At 39.1% G+C, this 19,494-nt stretch overlaps 2 protein-coding genes across 4 annotated transcripts; both read right to left on the bottom strand.

Moving 5' to 3' along the window:
* Positions 1–4,864: 4,864 nt before the first annotated feature.
* LOC109993529 (cell adhesion molecule DSCAM) lies at positions 4,865–10,791 on the bottom strand. 2 transcript variants are annotated; one of them, XM_020646513.3, is made up of 14 exons: positions 10,622–10,789; positions 10,195–10,533; positions 9,940–10,068; positions 9,657–9,824; positions 9,506–9,576; positions 9,083–9,329; positions 8,887–8,970; positions 8,720–8,794; positions 7,719–7,847; positions 7,465–7,629; positions 7,081–7,133; positions 5,958–6,063; positions 5,845–5,875; positions 4,865–5,757 (listed from the first exon to the last, which is right to left on the bottom strand). In XM_020646513.3, exons 1-14 carry the CDS (start codon positions 10,683–10,685, stop codon positions 5,700–5,702), a joined length of 1,719 nt encoding a protein of 572 aa, XP_020502169.2. In that variant the 5' UTR covers positions 10,686–10,789; the 3' UTR covers positions 4,865–5,699. The 2 variants fall into 2 exon arrangements, with proteins under 2 accessions (XP_020502169.2, XP_020502170.2); XM_020646514.3 differs by lacking the exon at positions 5,958–6,063 and having other exon boundaries at positions 10,622–10,791.
* Positions 10,792–16,662: 5,871 nt separating this feature from the next.
* Positions 16,663–19,283, bottom strand: LOC109993518 (T-cell immunoglobulin and mucin domain-containing protein 4). 2 transcript variants are annotated; one of them, XM_029279828.2, is made up of 7 exons: positions 19,182–19,283; positions 18,891–19,030; positions 18,387–18,725; positions 18,246–18,302; positions 18,028–18,107; positions 17,463–17,556; positions 16,663–17,280 (listed from the first exon to the last, which is right to left on the bottom strand). In XM_029279828.2, the coding sequence occupies exons 2-7, from the start codon at positions 18,931–18,933 to the stop codon at positions 17,201–17,203; spliced, it is 693 nt and encodes a 230-aa protein (XP_029135661.2). In that variant the 5' UTR covers positions 18,934–19,030; positions 19,182–19,283; the 3' UTR covers positions 16,663–17,200. The 2 variants fall into 2 exon arrangements, with proteins under 2 accessions (XP_029135661.2, XP_020502155.2); XM_020646499.3 differs by lacking the exon at positions 19,182–19,283 and having other exon boundaries at positions 18,891–19,146.
* Between the last annotated feature and the right edge of the window lie 211 nt (positions 19,284–19,494).

Raw genomic sequence — 19,494 nt, 5'->3', positions numbered from 1 at the left:
TTTGACGCCTCTCCTTACTAGAACTCGCCTCTGGGCAGGTGTATAAAAAAGCAAAAGTCAGCGGTGTAAGCGGCAAAAAGGAAGCACATTTAAACAGATTAGGAGCCATGCCTGTGTTCAAAGCTCTGACACTTAATGCTGCCTGAATGAGAGGTGACGTGTGATATGAATCGTAAAAAGATATGGTTTTGGATGTTCAAACGTTTATGGAAATAACTGCGAGCATTAAGGATTATGGGTGTGCAAAGGGAGGCAACAAGCATGTCAGTATAGCTATTTCTGTCCTCAATGACTGGCTGCCAAATATGTTTTTTCAGCATTTGATAAACTCCTACATCAATATAAAGTCTAGTGTGTTTCTATGGAAACTTAGACCTCCGAGAAGGTTGAAATTTGCCACTTTGCTCAAGATGTGCTGGGTATTAACATGCCACGATAAGTCTTTTCATTCTGTTTAGTTGATATTATCATATGCTAAACATGCACACATTGTTAAATGTACGACACACAGAGCATTTGAGGGTAAAAGCACACATTTATATTTATCATTCTGAACTGTGCAGGTCACAAGCAAAACACAAGTCTGCGGATTTCTTCAGCAACATTAAAAAGGATTGTGTTGACAGATCTTTACAGCAGCTCACCTCTGTTTAGCAGAAAACTCTCATCCTGACTGTCTCTGCCTCAGTCAAACTGCGCTCTGTTTGCCCGATTCATTTTAGCACATTAGAACGCTTGATGAGTGTATTTGCACATTAGATTACCTCTCCGATCAGAATATTAGCACATTTGCAACGGATGCTCCAACAGTCTTTCCACATTACACCGCCCCCCTTTAAATTATGTTTATTTTTTTATATATACATTATGTTCTATATTTTTAGATTTAATATATTTTAGAGTTGTTACTTCCTATTGTCGAGTAGATTCCCCTGATGTACATATTCCTTTCCTTTAGTGTTAAGGTTTATTTAAAGTGCATTTATTTATCCAGTGCTTAATTTGCTCTGATAACCTGCTGATGTAATGTTACAATTTCCCAGTTTGGGTATAATAAAGGACACCTATCCGTGCATGCATCAAACAAAGTTTTAGGATTTCAATAGACGTGGGTTTCTTTTTTTTAGCATTAGAGGACAGAGGAGCAGGACAAATTCATCTGAACATTAATCTTACAGTTTGTAGACGCACTATAAACAGAGGGCATAGTGGAATTTAAAATGGAACACGAATGCTCTTACACTGTACACATGTGCACGATCATGCAAACACATTACTAACTCACACACACGCTGATGCAGGTCCCCCTTTGGGAAGCGACTGCACAGTACAACTCTGCACTTGGTTTACCTGGTGTACTTGGTGATGTCTCCATGGAAACGGTTATGTCTGACCTTCAAACATGTGCGCTGCTTTCCATCTGGCTCCGGTCGGCTAATCAGATCACATCAACACACACACAAATGCACCGTTAGATCTCATTAGGAATGAAGAGAAATTTTTGGGGTGTGTTTTAGATCACACACCATCTTGTGATATCATTTTTTTTCCAAGCTCCTACAAAACTTATATATATTAGATTTTTAGGAGTGTTGCTTCTCTGTGTGCTGTTTGCACACTGACAGGCATGTTTTAGATCTAACAAGATGAAAAGTTCCCTTTAAATAGTTTGCAGGGGGTTTGAATAAAGACTTGATTCAATTAGTGCTTCTTTCATCAGTAAGTAGGCCAAAATTCAGCGCTCTACATGCTTCCGTGAATTACGTGTGTCCCCTCCACCTCACACCCCTTCCCTCTTTCATTTTTGCCCTGTGCAAAACTCACATCTGCTGGGCTGTTCGCAAACTCTTAAGGTTCTCCAGAAGGGCCAACATCTGGCAGCTCCTTGAGCCCAGGGCCGTGCATCCGTTCTGAAGCAGGGAGGCCTGCAGACCAGCCCCTCCTGTGGAGCTCAGCCTTTGGTGTGTGTGGTATGCTTCAGAGTCCCCGTTTCCTGAGTGCTTGTGCCTTGATGTGGCCAAAATCATAGTGCATGATTTATTAGTCTTTACTCTACTGCTAATACTGCCATTATTAGGACCGTACACGCCCCACTGCTCCCAACTGTGGACTGAGGCCTCACCAGATACAGTCGATACAGCACAGCTTACATGAGGAGGGTGTGTTGTTGCCTAATGGATTATTAGCCTCAGATGTTAGAAAAGGTCCAATGAGCCAAAAATGCCAGTGAAACAGTTACACAATTTCAGGTCGGCAAGAATGGCTGCTTCCATTTGTGTCAAAACTCCACATCCTCGTTGTATTGACTACCGTCGCCTTGTGTGGTTTCCGGGTGGCAGGCCAGGTCTAAAGGGAACCAATAAGAGTCAGGGTGGTGGGCTCAGATGTAAAATAAGTTTTTAGCTGTGTGGCCAATCAAAGCGACCTCATCAAAGTCCTCAACCAGTGCTTACCACAGCCTTCCTTGCCTCTTTTCGTCTGTTTATGTAAGTGCCAAGCAGTGTAATCACCGGAGTCTGAACAGAGAGGAAGAAGGATGACAGGAGAAGAGGATGGAGAGGTGTTGCAGTGAAAAAGGAAGGCTCCGGTGTTTGTGTAAGCGAGGAGGCACACTGAGGATGGAGGGAGAAGGGCAGAGGACAGCGGAAGTAAAGGGTTCGGACACAAGAGGAAGTCCAGAGAGAGGGGATGTGGTGGAGTCTTTGTTTAGAGGCCACAGTCACACAGCAAACTGTGGCTTTGTGTGTCAGCAACTCTGAGTTTTGATGGGTCACTACTGCAAACCAGTATTCAACAATATTTACACAACTAGGCTATAGACAATCAGTCCATTTGCAGGAAGTGTAACAGTTTAAGAAGTAAATACAGAAACCATTAAAACAAAAGCTCCTTCATCAGCACCATTTTTCTCAGAAAGAGATCTAAACAAGCGGAAAACTTAGTGGAAGCCCCCTTTTAAACACTGTTCATCACATACAAGCATTGATCCCTACTGTGGTCCCCGCCGAGGCTGGAGCTTAGGTATCCCCTCCTGGGATTACCCATTAGTGGGAGACTCCCTCGCAGGCAGCTGCCTCATGGCTCCACAGAGGTATCAGATCTCCTCCTCTTCCTCATCTCCTTAATTAGGACAATTAAGAGATTTACAGGACAGATGGATGGAAATCCAGCTGGCTGCAGAGCCTGCCCCAGAGGACTGCTCTGTCGATGATGAGGTGAGATCTGAGTGAGCGCTCAACTGAAGCAGAGACTGCATGGTCACTAATAGGACTCTGGCGCCCTCTTGTGGTTGTGCGTGGAGAGTGGATGTAATGGTTGTGAGAGATGTGGAAAGAAAAGCTTTTGTTCTGTTTTTCTGTCTTTTGAGGAAATACTCAAAAGACAGAAAGACTGTGAGTGAGAGTCAAAACAAATAATATAATTTCCTCCGCTGACTGAGATCTTTTGGGGGGAGTCGACCAATTCTAGTTTTGTGATGCACTGTGTGTTACTTCTGTGATTCTAAGTGTCCTACAGTAACACCTCGTGGTATATGTGTCTTTCCACTACTTTAAAGTCTAAACTGCTCCAACAGTTAAACATCTGCTCAAAGACTGTAGGCCGACCAATGCAGAGACTTTATGTTTCAACCTACAATAAAAACATGTAAAGGCTCGCTAACAGCATCGCCTCTGATCCTGACCACGCTCTGAACACAGAATATATATATATATATTATTTATTTATTTATTTATTTTTTACACAGAGAATATGAACTACTACCATCAAACCATAGATAAAGGGTCCCACATTTTAACAAGGTCAGACTGAAACACTCTTTTGTTCACTGGTCAATAGTAAACTTAAATGCCGAGCGGAGTTCCCAGATCAAAGCACATTTAAAGTAAGGCCTCTGAATATTTGTTTGGGGTTAGAATGTTGTGTCTAATGTTTGTATCTCAATCGTCTTAGGTCTTAATTTTAATGTTTGCAAATGGAGCCGCTGTGATGTAAGACAAATTTCAGACCATGTCTGACAATAAAGTTCTATCAAATCAAATCAAATTTTAGAATTGAAATAAATGACTGATTAACTTAAGATTTAAAGATAATAGAATTTCAATTATTCTCTTACCATTCTTAGAAAAGGCTCTTTGCTTTTACAGGGATTAGCTTAAGTCATATTGATACACAGTTTGTCAGGGAAGCATGTATGTTTGTGTAAGTATGGCAATTGTGAAGAGAACAGACTAGGAAGGTTTTTTTTATTTTATTAGATCAATCTTTATCCAGTTTAATCTAACATATCTTTATCTTTATATGACCAATAAGAAAATGTATCATTTTAATTTTTCAGAGATGTTTTGACCAACATGACACAAAATGTTTTCTAATATGAAATAGAGTTGTCATCATAACAAATTAAAAGAACACAGTGGATATTTATTTCCATAACTGAAAAAGGCAGAGATGTGGTTTCAGTAGATTGCATTTAAAGCCACATATAAATGAAATATGTTTTTTAAATACATTGTTGGAATACATAGTTACATATTTTTTTAGATTGTTTATTGCAAAAATGATTTAATTAAAATATTATTTTCAATGAAGATGGTCTATCTATTTGAGTAAATAGATACATTATGGTGGAATTCGGTTTGGTGGGCTTTGGCAACGACCAAATGTCACTGAGTGAAACTGCACTGCTGTAAAAACACACAGTACGATTATTCCTCCCTCACTTCTCCCCTCACAGACAACGTGCATTTGTCGACAAGCAGAGGAGCAGAGTTGTGAGAAGCCAAAGGCCTGTCGACTGACAAGGTACACTAATATTACAGGATAACTCTGTCAGCCCGTTGAAGAGACAACTGTTGGCATAAGATGGATTTATGTCATTATTTATTTATATGCAAACCTGAGACATTACTTTGGTAAGATGACTTTCTGCACCTGGTAAAAGCTGCTAAACATGAGACAATGATGACACAGATAACAATACAGCCTAACATTACATATCAATCTGTTATGAATAATATCTGCAGGAATGTACACTCTGCTTATTTCTCTGTCACTCTCTCTTTTTCTCTTCTTGGCTTCACCTGTCACCGTCGTCTTCCGTCTCTGAGCCGCCGCCTTTTTATCAAACAGTAATGAGACGACTAATTGGCTTGTACTGTAAAGCCGCGCACACTTCTCAACTGTGAACTGTGGCCTGCTGCCAAACTTACATTGTGCTACAAGCAGGCGACCGGGCGATCTGTGCATATGGGAGAGATGTCATTCTGCCTGTTGAAAGTTGTTGTACTATTAGCTTGACTTTGAAACTTATATTTTAAGGTGGAAAAGTTCCATATTTTTGCTATAAGCTCTCCAGATACTGTATATGTTGTTAGAAAATTACATAAAGTACTGCATGAAAAAATGATCAGAAGTAAACCTTAAGTAAAGTAAACCAAGAGTATTTTTAACAAAAACATACTGTAGGCTAAGTGAAAGTTAATTTGGATAAAACTGGGAAAAAACACTCCAACGTTCATTAGACGTTAATTCTTGAATATTTAAGTATGTTAAATCAACACACTGGTTATTTTAAGCATATTGGGGTTCTTACCAAGATTAGAATAATTAATAGTCAGACATACACAATTGTTTTTTGCCATATTTATAAAATATCAACCTCAGCATTTTAAGGCTGAAGTGTAGAGAAACTCGTCGTTTCACAGCTCCCGTAGAGACTCAGATCCTTCGTAACGAAGCTTTCCACTGCTCAGCCAGCTGTGGAATAAATAAATATTCAGTGATTAAAAGATTTTGAGCGGCTTAATTCGCTGAATAAATTTGGCAAATAATGCAACAACTTACATGCTCAGACTGCCCTTTTTCTGTTTAATTCCTATAAAAAGAGAGTTTGCAGTCAAAATTAAAGACGTTTTTTTTCTAGATTTCTTACGTTTACACTGTTAGTGAATACTCACGTCGAAGCTGCCATGCAGTCACTATGGCAACAATTAACACCACCAGCACCACTGGCAACAGGATGGCAGCTAGTTTACTGCCACTCTGGCCCTCCTCAACGCTGGCCTAGCATAAAGCATTCAACAGAAGTTCATCTTCAACCTCACTGGAGATGCAGCTCTACTTGAATTGTGAAGATTACAGTTGCATTGACAGGGTTTTGCCACTAGGGGGCATTTAAACAAGCTCGCTAAAGTCAAAGGCACTCTTTCAAGACATCTTAGCCATTGTGTTTCTACATGTCCTTTGAGTGACCCAAAGAGACACACAAGCGTTCATTAGAGATGTGTTTGTCCACCGCGTGAATTTTAGTCTACATCACTTGCAGTAGTGAATACCTGGCTTGATGCTTAAATATGTTCAGCAGCTAGCCGCTAACTTAGCTCCTCAGTTGGCCGACACGCCCAGTCTCTGTGAGTTTTTCAATTCACTTGAACCCTTAAACATATGGACATATACAAGTTGCTTATTAATCAGGAGGTTAAAACTTTATCAGGTCGGCCTACATGGACTGAAGAACTGTATAGTGAAGATACTTACCCACTTCACACCACATCTACACACTTAAGTATGTTCTTTATCATTCCGTAAAGTTATAAAAAAGAGCTGAAAGTTACAATTATTGGACATAATTTACTTCATAAATTAAGATTTTTACATTTAAACCATAAAAAAATAACAGGTTTTTTTTCTTGAAACAAAACAAATCTCTAAAAAGATTGCACAGATTTTAAGTATTGCTGTAATTACTTAGTGTAATTAGTTAATAGCAGATTTCTTGCTGTTGTTTTTGCCAATTCGTTGTCATTGTTCATACTAAATATTTCAAGGTTCCTGTTTAACAAATGTGAGGAATTGAGCTTTCTTCCCTTGATTGTTGAAAAGCTATTCTTGATAATGCTGCAGTTTGTAGTGTTGGTTGAACAGAAGAAGCATTGTGAACGTGTCACTTCTTAGTAAGTGTGAAATGCTTTTACTCCAACAGCACTTTATTTACAGTTTGGTGCTCTGTTACTTCAGCGAAGGATCTGAATACTTCTTACTACACTGTTGGTATAAAAAGTCTCATGGTGTCATACTTACAGCAGCATGAGTGTCAGTAGAGATGGTGGTAAGATCATCATGGCTCTGATGACCTGTCCGGCACAACCACAAAGATGACGTTTTGAAAGTGTTGCTTTTTAAAAAAAAAACAGCTCAACATACAAAAACAACACATCCACACAAAAAAACACCTCTGAGAAGATACTGGGCCAAATAAAATGGGTTTTCTGAGTCTGAGGCAGTGTGATGTTTTTAAGCTGCCTCACCGAGTGTGAAAAGGGGCCCCTACTTCTGCTGTTACAGGAACTGTGAAGGACATGAACCCTTTGTATTGTAACACCAATGAAAAGTCCAGTCCAATAACACACAAGTAACACAGTTACAAAATATAAAATATAATGCACCAATCAGGACACACGTCACCTGTTTCTCCTGTGGTGATGGTGAGGATGTTGCTAGCTCTACTGGTGCCCACACTGTTCTTGGCAAACATGCGGATGTTGTAGGTAGATGGATTGATCTCTATTATTGTGGCCTCTGTTTGGCCAGGGCTGAAATCTACCACTGTCTTTATATAATCCCAAGAGGCTGTGGAAGAAATATACACATAATACTTTAAGAGTTTAATTATTGTAAAGTGGCAACAATTGAATTCTTTTTTTGAGATGTTCTTGTACCGTTTACTGCTTTATACTCCAGGTAATAGCCAGTTATGGGGCTGTCACCTTCAAACCCAGGGGTCCATAAAAGAGCGATTGTGCTTCCTTTTACCTCTTTTATGTCAACCACAGGGGGATCTGGGGGCACTACAGTACAGGACACAAAAAATATCAATAATGACAACAATTATTAAACAGATTTTGTGATACAGCTTTTTATATGAACGTGTATCTTCTGGAGAAAGTGATATTCTGGTGATTATGTCGTGCACAGATAAACAATAAAGGTGTGAATAATACATCTTCACAAATGTGACACTTTAACAACAAATATTGACAAGACTTCACACATTTTGTGATCGACAGAGACTGTGGATTCACAGCTCGAAGACCTACATTCAAAAAATTCTTAACTGCCTCCGCTTTATCTGGTCTCATGCACTACATCACTTTATTCTATCCTTTCTATTTCAGTATTCATACAGTTCTGGTTACTTTATTCCTGTTGTTTCTTATCCATCATTGCACTACTTTATTTATCTCATTTTTACCTTTACAGTTATATTGTATATATTAGTTATGTTGTTCCATTATTCACCATGCACCTTATTAACTAATCATTTAGTATTTGCCTACCTGCACATAGCTCTGTATATATATATATTTATTTCTCGTTTCCTGCATATAGTTCTGTTTATATCTGTTTACATCTGTTAGTCCGATCACTGTCCACTTATATCTACTCTTTTATATTTTGTATTTTTAAGTTAAGTCTAAGCTTTAAGTTGTATTTAAATTGACACTTTATATTTAGGTTAAAATGTTTCGTTTACTTGCACTGTTGTTAATTTACTGCTCTGTGTGCTTTTGAATTGCCACCCGGGGACAAATAAAGTTTTTTGAATTGAATTGAATTAAATAAAGTTAGATGTTTAGGCGGAAATTTAAGTTTCAGTAAAATTAACACAGCAGCAGTGGAACAACTCTGATCAGCTTTATTAAGTCCTTTTGATTAGTACCTGGTGTGGTACTTGTAGTTCCTTCATCCCAGACTGTAGCCATGGTAACAGCCTCCTCTGCTGAAGTAGTGTGAGCTTAAACACAGAGAAAATAATTTCCAGTCATGAGTTTCCTCTCAAACAGTTAAATGATTAAGAAAATGTGTTTAAAACCCAAGAATACATACGTGCAGTAGAACTTGTAATGTCTTGTATCCGTGTGGCAGCGGTCAAAGTAGAACTTTTAGTTGACGGTGTTGATGTTTTGTGAACTTAAAACATAAATTACAGTCTTGTTTAAGTAAAAGTGGCTTTGGAAAATGATAATAAAACTGTAGTTTTAAGTCATATCTTTCAGATATCCTCTAATGTTTACCAGCTTACCCTCATCCAGAGTGGAGCAGAGAGGGGCAGTGGAAGCAGGTCCTATCCCTGCGTTAGTTTTGGCCTGTATGAGAATGCCATACTTGGAAGAAGGCTTCAGGTTACTCAGGATGACGCTCTCCACCTCTCGTGCAGCCGTCACAGTTAAGTGCTGCCACCTTTTGAATTGTCTGCCGTTAGGATCATACTCTCTGTAGCTGATGCTGTAACTCCGGAGAATCCCATTCCTGAGATCGGGTCTAGGAGGCTGGTCAGGAGAGCAACAAACATCTTAAGAATTCCAAAGTTTAACATATCAGTAAGGGGAAATTATATCCTGCATAAACAACCAAGTAAATATGACGCTCTGTAGTGTTTCTTTATTTTCTTTATAATAATCTTGACTGAGGCTGCAAAAAAAAAGTTTAGAAATTAAGACTTTACCTTCCAGGTGACTTTGATGCTGTGAGAGGTGAGGGCCTCAAGCTGCATGTCCAGGGGAGGACCCTCCGGCGCTGAAGGGAAATCAAAGCCTCAGTTTAAGTTCTTCATATTTACAATTCTTACTAAAAGAATAAATGACGCCTGTCTGTACCTGCTTCTTCGGTTGTTACTGTCAGTACATTGCTGGGTTCACTAATGCCCATGCTGTTGATCGCAAACATGCGCAGGATGTAGGTCTTTGCCGGACGCAAATCCACCAAAGTCAGCTGAGTTAGATCAGGATTAGAGACGGCGGTTCTGACTGCAGAATCCCAGGGTGCTGTGCGGCAGGAAATCAGATAACATACATTCTTCATAGTATAATTTCAAAGATATATGAAGCTGCCCTGTGTCCAAGTTATATTCAGACCAGTGGGATACTTTTCTGTGCTCACCCTGTTTGTGTTTGAGATCGATCCAGTAGGATGTGATGGGTCTGCCGCCGTCAAACACAGGAGTCCACTGAACAGTGACAGTTCTTTCCTTCACCTCTCTTGTCTCCACCTTCAGGGGGTTAGGACGTACTAAACAGAGAAATAAAAATAAATACAACGGTTTTCGTTAGCGAAACAATTATATTTACTCATTGATAGATGAAACCCAAATTGTCTTCCCTTCTTTTTTGTTCTCTCTAAGTCTTTGTGTCTTACCGGGCACCACGGTCAGAGTCTCCTGGTGTTTGTGATCATTGAACCAGCCCGGTACGTCCACACGGCAGCCATAGATCCCCGAGTCACTCTCCTCCACCTGTCTGATGGTAAGCGACACGTCCCCTTCCTCCAGGTTACCCATGAACAGGTACCGCTCTGACAGTCTGCTGGCCATTGCTGACCCGTCTGACTTGATCACCTCACTGGCGCAGCCTCTGCTGGGGATGGCTCCTCTGCCCCAGCATGTAGACAGCTTGCCATAGTACTTTGCATCGTAGTTGCAAATCAAAGTAACATCTGTTCCCACTGTGGCTATGATCTCTTCTGCAGACACACAACCTGAGAGAGAAAACACTGCTGATGGTGAGGGATATTTTATGTTAAACAAAATGAATACAAAATCAAATTATTCTCATGGTTGACTTACCAAGGAGGAGGCAAAAGAGAAAACTGCAACAGAGAGGGAGATGTCTTCTGCATAACTGAGTCATTTTGCCCTGCTGTCTCAATCAAAGGATTTAGTTCACCTGCTAAACGACACTAAACCAAACCACAGTGTGGTTTCTGTTTTGAAATCTTTCCACATCACATGACGCTGTCCTCGATATGCTCACACAAACAACTTCTGCCGGCAGAAGAGGAATGCAAAAAGGAGCCGTTTCCTTCTCTGCGGTTTTGGTTCCTTATTCTTCAAGTAGCACATTGTTTCTTTTTGATGATTAGACAGAGACACAATCAAGGTTATTTAAAAACTGCTTTTGTTTGGTCTCCTTACTTGTAGCGACAGAGTTACAGAGGCATTCATGGAGTCTAACCATTCAGATTTTCTGCAGCCACAGAATTTCAGCAGGGAAAGGTGCCACTTGCCACTCTAAACACACTTTTACACTCAAAATAGCTTCTAGGACTGTGAAAAGATTTGGTTTTCTCGGATGTTAACATTTATTGTCTGTGGAAACACAAAATGGTTCAACACGTCTTCTAGAGTTGTGAAAATACCAGAATTTCAAACTTCAATACATCTAATAAAAATCAAACAATAGTGATGCCTGTTTCAATACCACAAAGAAGTCAAAACAATCCAATATTGGGTTATTTTGTGTTTTTAATCACCAAAAACTGCAGGCAAGCTTCAGCACACGGTCTAAAATGCACAAATACATTGGCAGTATTGTAGTGAGCTCTGTTAGATCTACATATCTATAGTTCTATCTGTAGTCATTTAAAGTTTCAGTCCTTTCAATACTATCAAACATTAAGGCAACAGAGGTTATATTTTGGTGTTGAAAAGTACTCATGTATCGCACATTTGACCACCTTATTATCTTCATTGTCAAACCTGTAGTCATCACATCCTGAAATGTAACACTGTTGAAAATAGAAGGTCTGGTTTACTCGAGGGCCATGGCCTTTTGAATGGTCAGCAGGCTGCTGAGTCAGCACGTGGGTCTGCAGGCTATTTAGTAACTCAGGACGGAACTTCCCTTTCAGTACTCCCAAAACCACACAGCTGGTACAACTTTGACCATTTCTTAAAACAGGAAGCTGTTAATTATCTTAAATATTTGAAGTATTTGAAATGTTTATGGAAGTTACAATTTGTATTTACTTCTTGACAATGTTTATGTTTGTAGTATCAAATGTTTTGATTCAATTCATTTTTATTTAACTTTACATTAAATATAAATGCACAATGATCTCTAAGGCAGCTTCACTATTTATGTTGTTTAATTATTACTCTTACAATATCAACTCTATGGTGTATGTGCCCCTGGTACACTAAAAGCGCAACAACAATAAACAACCTACAAGACGCAGAAGAGAAAGTAAATATGCAGATATGCTACAGTTCAGCAAGTTTTTACAGAGGTCATAACATGAGACATTCCTGAAAACACTGTCAAAGCCACATAAAGAGGAATTCCCACGCTCATTCAGAAAAGATGCATGAGCAGTGTTTTTCTGAGATTTTGCTTACATGATACCAACAATTCACAGGAGAACGGGACAACAAAAACAGAAACAAATCAGCATTTATAGTTACTCTTACTCATTTGAAGAAAACTGGAACAGAAAGAGAGGAAGAGAAACTGTTGACAAACGAGGACATAAAGAGAAATAAAGAGAGAGTAACACAGAGCATTCTCAAGGGAAAGAGGCCCGAAATGGAAAATAAATGTCACAATCAAGACCCTCTTTTTTGTCTTATTAGTTCGATGTGAGTGTTCAATTAAAATATAAATCGATTTAAAGGCTTTATATGCGATTTCTTTTCTTTTTTATTGAGTTTTTAACTTGAAGAGTATAAATCGCTGTATGATGTACAGAATACAAAATATAAAGCCACCCATCCCTACCCGAACCCTCTTATCTCCCCGATCCACCACCCAAAACCACCCTCAGTCCCACCCCACCGCAATGCTTTTAACAACAATGATAGCATAATGTAATCTACATTTACACATATACATACATTTATCCACATACAGTTAGTGAACACAAATAATCCAGGCATTTGCAGCTGCTCCTATTAAACCCCATAATCCTAAAGAGTGTGTCATTCCACTTTGTTATCCCAGTAACAGTAGTGAAATAGGCTATATGAATGGAAACCACATTTTACTGAACTCAGCCTTTTTCCCCCTCATGGTGCATTTAATCATTTCTAGTTTTAGATTGAACATGACTTCCTTCATCCACCTGGCATGGGAAGGAGGCTTAGGCTCTTTCCAATGAAATAGTATCAGACGACGTGCTAACAAACAGGTGAAGGCGATAACATTACAAAGATTTCCTGACCAAATAGCGTTTTCTGGTTTTACACTAAAAATGGCAGTAAGAGGATGTGGCTCAACTGATACGCTGTAGGCCTCGCTTAAAGATTTTAAAATGGTCTCCCAAAAAACATGCAAAGAAGGGCATAGCCAAAACATATGAATTAAGGTGGCCGGTGCTGATTTACATTTATCACAAGTGTGGTCCAGATTTGGGTAGATTTTAGCCAACTTGGCTTTTGTAAAGTGGAGACGATGCACAATTTTAAATTGTAATTGAGTTATATGCAATTTTTTGATCCAGCAGATGTCGCCCTTGAGCACCAGCATGAAACCAAAACAACTTGCGTTGCATTGTTGTGTTAGCATGCTAATACTAGCGATCTTTATTATGCTCGTATCTTCACACTGCATGTAAATTTACCCGGAAATGAGCGTGATCTAGAAACGCAGTTAAGCAGTGAGTACAGTATGTTATTCTTCTTTTCTCTAGTCTCTCAATTAAACAACTTTTATACGTGAGGGGATGAGTCGGCCGGCCGGCCCAACGATGTAAACAAACTGAAGATAGGACTCGGAAAACATCACAGACAGTGGGACTCGGGTGTTACACCCATTGTAGACAGTCATGACTCACAGAGTTATTTTCAGAGGATATACTTGATTTATATTACATTTAATTGTGAAAAATCGCATATAAAGCCTTTAAAGTTAATTGTGGAAAAAAATGGACTGAAAATGTGTGCAAGTCCTGAGAGAGGATTAAGTGTGCATGACAGCACTAATCAATTCTAATTTTAGAAAACAATTATTTAAGTTGTGGATACTAAAGCATGCACTCAGAATAATGTTTTCACTGCAGAGTTCAGATGTGAATATTTGGTGGAATAACTGATTTGTAACCGCTCGTGTCTCAACATGCTCTTTCGTTATACTACTCAAGGTGAAAACATGGAAAGAGGCTCGTCTTTCTTCGATGGCTTGTCAGGTGATCACTACATCAGAACCTCATGAAGTAGATTGAGGTGTCCTTGTGTTAAGATTTAACAGTCCCTAAAGAATGGCTTCCAGTCTCTACAGCCTAGAAGAAACATCAGGATGATTTATTTCGTTAGTATTATTAGGTGTGGACTCTTGGTCTTAATAATGGGGTGTTGTAGGACTGTTTTGGACAGGGCATATTGTTGATGTATGACACAATAATAAAATAAAATCAATCATGTCGAGATGTGGATTTAGGGAACATATGAGTGATGTCTTAATTTTCTGGGGCTGTATATGTTCATGTGCATAGTCATAATGTATTGAGTCCAGTAGGTGGCATTGTGATCACAGGTATAAACCATTCACTAGCTTTCTTTTTATGTCAGATTACATTTGCTGTTGGAGAAACGAAGATAAACAAGAAAGGGGAATTAATTAATCACTGGATATTTTTACCTCCTCTGAGCCTCGCATGACACATTTACCCCCCCCTGCTCCTCTGCAATCTGAGAATGGTGGGATTCTGGGCGCTGCTGCTGCTTAAGAGAATTTGGTACATTTTTCTCCATACTGATGAACACGCAGGGTTCAAAAGGTTTCCCTCAGAGGCTGAGAACTTAAATTAAATCAACAACGTCATGAACGAAATGGCACACACAGTAGTTCCTGTAAGAAAAAAACTATGCAGACTGTGTTTTTCTTGTAGTTCTGGCCGTCACTCAAGCTGTCCCTTAATGCAAACATAAAGTGAGTTTAATGTACTGTATCAGCAAATAAAGTGAGAGGGTTGAGTAAAAGTCAGGGTTATATAATGTCATTAAATGTTTATTTTCTAATGTCAGCTTTTTCAAAAATATTATAATATTAATATTATACTGTTACAAATTTAGAGTATGTGGTAAGTATTTGAAAAAGTTTGTAGTTATGGAAAATTCTGAACCTTAAAAGGCATTTTAAAATTTGACAAATGTTTTGTTTATGCTTAAAAACATTTTTAATCAACATTAATTGGATTTAGACGAGATGAAATTAAATGCTGCCCAGCTATGCCGACTGAGGAAAACATACTTCCTGCTGCAAAAAGAAGAGGACCCCCTCCCACTATAAAAATGTTATATCAATCTGAATGGCACATGAGTCACAAACTAAAATCTCTTCCCTTAAATAGAGAATGAAGACAAGGATTATGTTAATGGAGGGGGAAGAAAAAAGCTGCAAACGTGCCAACGTTCCTCACTACCATGAACGCTTTGATTTCTTCCTGGTATTAAAATGAAGCTCATCATTTGAGGGACGGTTTGAAGTGACACAGTTTAAAATGTGTCTCTGAGGAAGACGAGGTACGTCAAAACACTGGTCCTTTGCACCTAAATAAATCAGCCTTAAGTGATTTTTGCCCTCCAGTACTTTCTTTGGCTATTCTTTTCTCTTTGCATAGAGAAAAGAAAGGCCATGCATAACATCAAAAGTGGATGAAACATACAGTAAGACCAAGTAGAACTGAAGAAAAAGGAAACAGGAATGTGAGAACAGAACAGTTTAGAATTGGACTGGCACAAACTAATCTCTTGTCCAGTGAGTAATCGATGTAGGAAGTTTCACCCTTCAAAAGACTGAGCTGTAAACATACCTCTGGAACCCCACCGATATGAAAACGGGTGTTCATGATAGAAACAAATTGCTGTTCATGTTGAGGAAACTAAAATGAATCAATGTACACAGAACAACTGTTGCAGGTGGAGACGAGCCTGAAGAGAGCGTGGGGAATCTTCTGTGCTTTTTAGTGAGTCATATCAGTAACTACTTAAGCGCCATCTTAACCGATAGTTTGGTACAGCAGTGCTCCGAGTCGTCTCAGTGCTGCATGTGGAGAGTGGATATTAACTGCAGCTATAGCCACAGATTTGTATCCCACAGCACTGAACAGAACAGATATTTAAAGTCACACGGTGTGAAGAGACATGACAGACACAAGCATTCACCACCTTTGAAATATAAGGACTAGTAGTTTGAGCCGTCTTGCTGCTGAGAGCAAAGTGAAGCAGCGGAACAGCACAGTTTAACTGCTGATTTATTCAAGTAGGACTCTTGTGAAAGTCTGTAAATGTCTTGCTGCTACGCAGTGCACAGCAGTGCATAGCTACTGTAACCGTCCAAGCTGGAGCTCAATGCAGCTTGTCCAATAAGAGGCGGTTCTGACTGTCATCTACTAAAAGTGATGAACTCACTACTGAGGAGTGATTTCATACAACCCCACGTAAAAAAAAGAAATCATCCTGAGAAGTGTACACAGACAAATGATCATGCCACCATACTGGCTTTTCTGTCATGCCATATTGAGACACTTTTAATCAGCTCTCACGTTTATAAGCCGTCACCAGTAATTGTATCTGCTCTTATTTGCTCAGACAGTGTACTGTAAAGAAAGGACCAACTCTTAGAGGTAGACAGGTGCATATAAAAACAACACTTTAGAAAGGTTCTATATTAAAAAAAAAAAATTTTTTCAGATGATTTTCTCACACCTGATCTTATTTCACGCATCTTTAAATATCTGAAGTGTAGTGACTCCCCGTGAAGAAAATATTCCCATCATGATAGAAAGTGCACAGAAAGACACGAGTTAAAGTCAACATGGCGTTCAAAGGTCACTTAAGAAAAGTGTGCAGATTGTATTTTAGATTTGTTTGAAAAAGACAGGCTGTCCATATTGTTATTTTTTCATAACTTTGATTTTATTCTGAAGTTTTTTTTATACACAATTCACAAGAGACATCTACCTTCTTTGTAAATATAAACAATAAGAAGAGTCTCTCACACTGTCCTCACTCTGTCTCAAACAGACTGTGTTAAAGCGTCTCATTTAAAAAGGTTAAACCTTCTCTGTTTGACTTATTATGTAAAAGTCCATTAGGTGGCGTTATGTCCACAAGTATAAACTCTCCACCAGCTTGAATGCGCCGTCTGCCACGAAAAACTGAAGATAAAGGGCAAATTAATAAATCCACAAGATATTTTTGTATCTCTCAGGCACATATGTGACACATTAGCCTTTCTCTGTGCAATCTGAGAACGGTGAGACTGTAAGCTGCTTCTATATACATATGCCTTTTTGCTGATTGACAGATAGTAGTTCAAACGTTTCTCTCTAAAACTGAGGATAAAGTCGGCTAAAGGCAAACAGATATTCAATTAGCTATGCCTTATAGACATACATAGACTCCTTTGTTCTTAATAACGACCGTCTCTCAAGGCACACTCTCATAAATGTTCTCAGCTGCGGAGGTGTTGAGATGTTCAAGTGTCCTCCTCGGCAGAAATCCTTTCCCTGGTTTGAAGAAAAGAAGAAAGAAGAAAACATTGAATATATATTCTCAGTCTCTTAAAAAAATACGGCACTCTACAGTATGTGACTCCCACTGCTTGATATCTGCCCACTTTTAATGTGTGTGTGTGGAAATTCATCTGAATGGCTCATCAGTCACAAACTATAATCTGTTCCACACTTACGGAAAATAAAGACGAGGATTACGATTATGGAGAGGAAGAAAATAGCTGCAACCCGGCCGAAGTTCCCCACTCCCAGGAACGCTTTGAATTCTTCCTGCAATGAAAATCATTAATATGAGGCAGAATTATATTAAGAACCCGGTTTGTATGCCAGAAATATTCACTCTAGTTAAATGATAGTTTATTAAAAAACTCAAGCGTATCTTTGACCAGGCCACTACTTACTTATTACTAAGTTAAATTATTTTCTATTTTCAATAAAAATGTGATTCTTTAGGATTTAAACAGGTTTATTATCAGGATTCAGATTCTTTACGCAGAAATTAGTTTTTAAAAACGGCTTCTTTTGACCAGTGGACCGGGGTTTGACCAGTTCTTTATTTTTCTACATTTCTTTAAGTTTATTATTAAAAAATAAGCTAAGATGCAGAAACACTGTGCAGGTAGTAGTAGGTTTAGATTTGAGATATCTGAGAGTCCTCGTGCATATAAAACAATTTATCCACATTTTTTTCTGCTTTGAATATTTGATATCAATAACATTTATAAGCAAATGATGCCATACCTCTGATGTTGCAATGCTATTCTTCCCACATATTGGCTCATCATCTTCTGTATTAGTAGACTCAGACGTTGTCAAGGTTTCTGTAAAGAGTTTTAAATGTATAATTTGAAGTTTGTGTTTAAAAGTTTAAATGTGCAAATAAGAAGAAGACATTTGTGATCATATTCCCCATGTTTGATGTTTTAATATCTATTTATTCATCTCAAGTGATTTCTCACCTTGTGCCTCAGCAGACGTAAATGTCCAGTCCTCTGTGACAGCTTGTACCTCGGGAGCTGGTGAGAACAGAAAACCTTAAAGTTTGCTCAGATTCATGATCACGCTGGATGATTCTTTTTTTATTTTTGTGCGTGTGTTACCTTCCTCCAGGACCAGTTGTGTGTTGACCTTATGGTCATTGAGCCAACCGGGGATCTCCACCCGGCAGCCGTACGCACCAGCATCACTCAGCTCAGCGTTCAGGATGGTCAGGGACACGTCTCCGTCCGTCACCCTGCCTAGCAGCTGGTACCTGGGGGACTGTCTTATGTCTACAGCGCTGTCCTGTGAGGAGAGGACTGTGTTGGAGCACTTGGACCAGGGCACCTTCCCTCGTCCCCAACAGAAGCTGACGACGCCATGAGTTTGGAAGTCATACACACAGGGTAGGGTGACATTGTGCCCGAAGAGGCCAATGACCTTTGTTGAGCTGGAACACACTGTGAAGGAGATCAACATCTTGGATTAAACTGGGTGATATGGAGCAGATATCATTTATAAATCTGAAATATGAGCTAGCCTAGCCTCTACTGTACACATATGGACACCCACACACACACTACAAATATAAGAAAACAGAAAAAAAAGACAAAATATCGACTTACCCTGTGTCAGGACGAAGAGGAGAAAATACAAAAGACCACGCATGTGTGTAGGCTAGTGTAAACCAATAGATGAAATTCTCCCCCCGCACACACACTGAAGAACTGATGGAAGCGAGTACTGGAGATATATCTTTGCTTTTCTGAAAATAAGGAAGGAAATCAATTCAAGTCTCATCCTCATCTGGATATAACTTCTCCTTTTACACAGTGAGCTCACAAGGAAAAGGAATCCGTCTTATGTGCCGTTATAAAACACATCACAGCTCATCACAAAAAAGCATCAACTCTCACCTGTAAAGAAAGTATTCAATGTTCAGAATCGTAATTCAACATAATCCTGCACTTAATCAGAGTGGGAAGTAAAAAAGAAGGGAGAGGAAGATGACACACAGGAAACATCATGGTTGACTAAGCGTCAAACACACTGACATAAGCAGTTCTCAAACAGCCTGTTGTGTTTATAGCTTGCAATCGTTCTAAAAATTAGCTAATTTGACGCTGTTACTAGAGGCTTTTAAATTCTTTTTCTCAGTGTGCAGTGTTTTAGATTCAAGTCTTCATTTTCCCACAGAGATCATTAAACCTTTAAATCTCTCCAGCAGTA

The sequence above is a fragment of the Labrus bergylta genome, chromosome 9, assembly GCF_963930695.1.
Source record: "Labrus bergylta chromosome 9, fLabBer1.1, whole genome shotgun sequence".
NCBI lineage: Eukaryota > Metazoa > Chordata > Actinopteri > Labriformes > Labridae > Labrus > Labrus bergylta.
This window is presented reverse-complemented; position numbering and strand designations above follow the sequence as displayed.

Coding starts and splice junctions, on each gene's coding strand:
- LOC109993529 (XM_020646513.3), bottom strand. CDS start 10,685: ATGACTCAGTTATGCAGAAGACATCTCCCTCTCTGTTGCAGTTTTCTC. Junction 9,330..9,505: donor GCATCAAAGTCACCTGGAAG/GTAAAGTCTTAA, acceptor TCTCCTGACCAG/CCTCCTAGACCCGATCTCAG. Junction 8,971..9,082: donor CTGCTCCACTCTGGATGAGG/GTAAGCTGGTAA, acceptor TTATGTTTTAAG/TTCACAAAACATCAACACCG.
- LOC109993518 (XM_029279828.2), bottom strand. CDS start 18,933: ATGCGTGGTCTTTTGTATTTTCTCCTCTTCGTCCTGACACAGG. Junction 17,557..18,027: donor ATAGCATTGCAACATCAGAG/GTATGGCATCAT, acceptor TTTTCATTGCAG/GAAGAATTCAAAGCGTTCCT. Junction 17,281..17,462: donor AATCCTCGTCTTTATTTTCC/GTAAGTGTGGAA, acceptor TCTTCAAACCAG/GGAAAGGATTTCTGCCGAGG.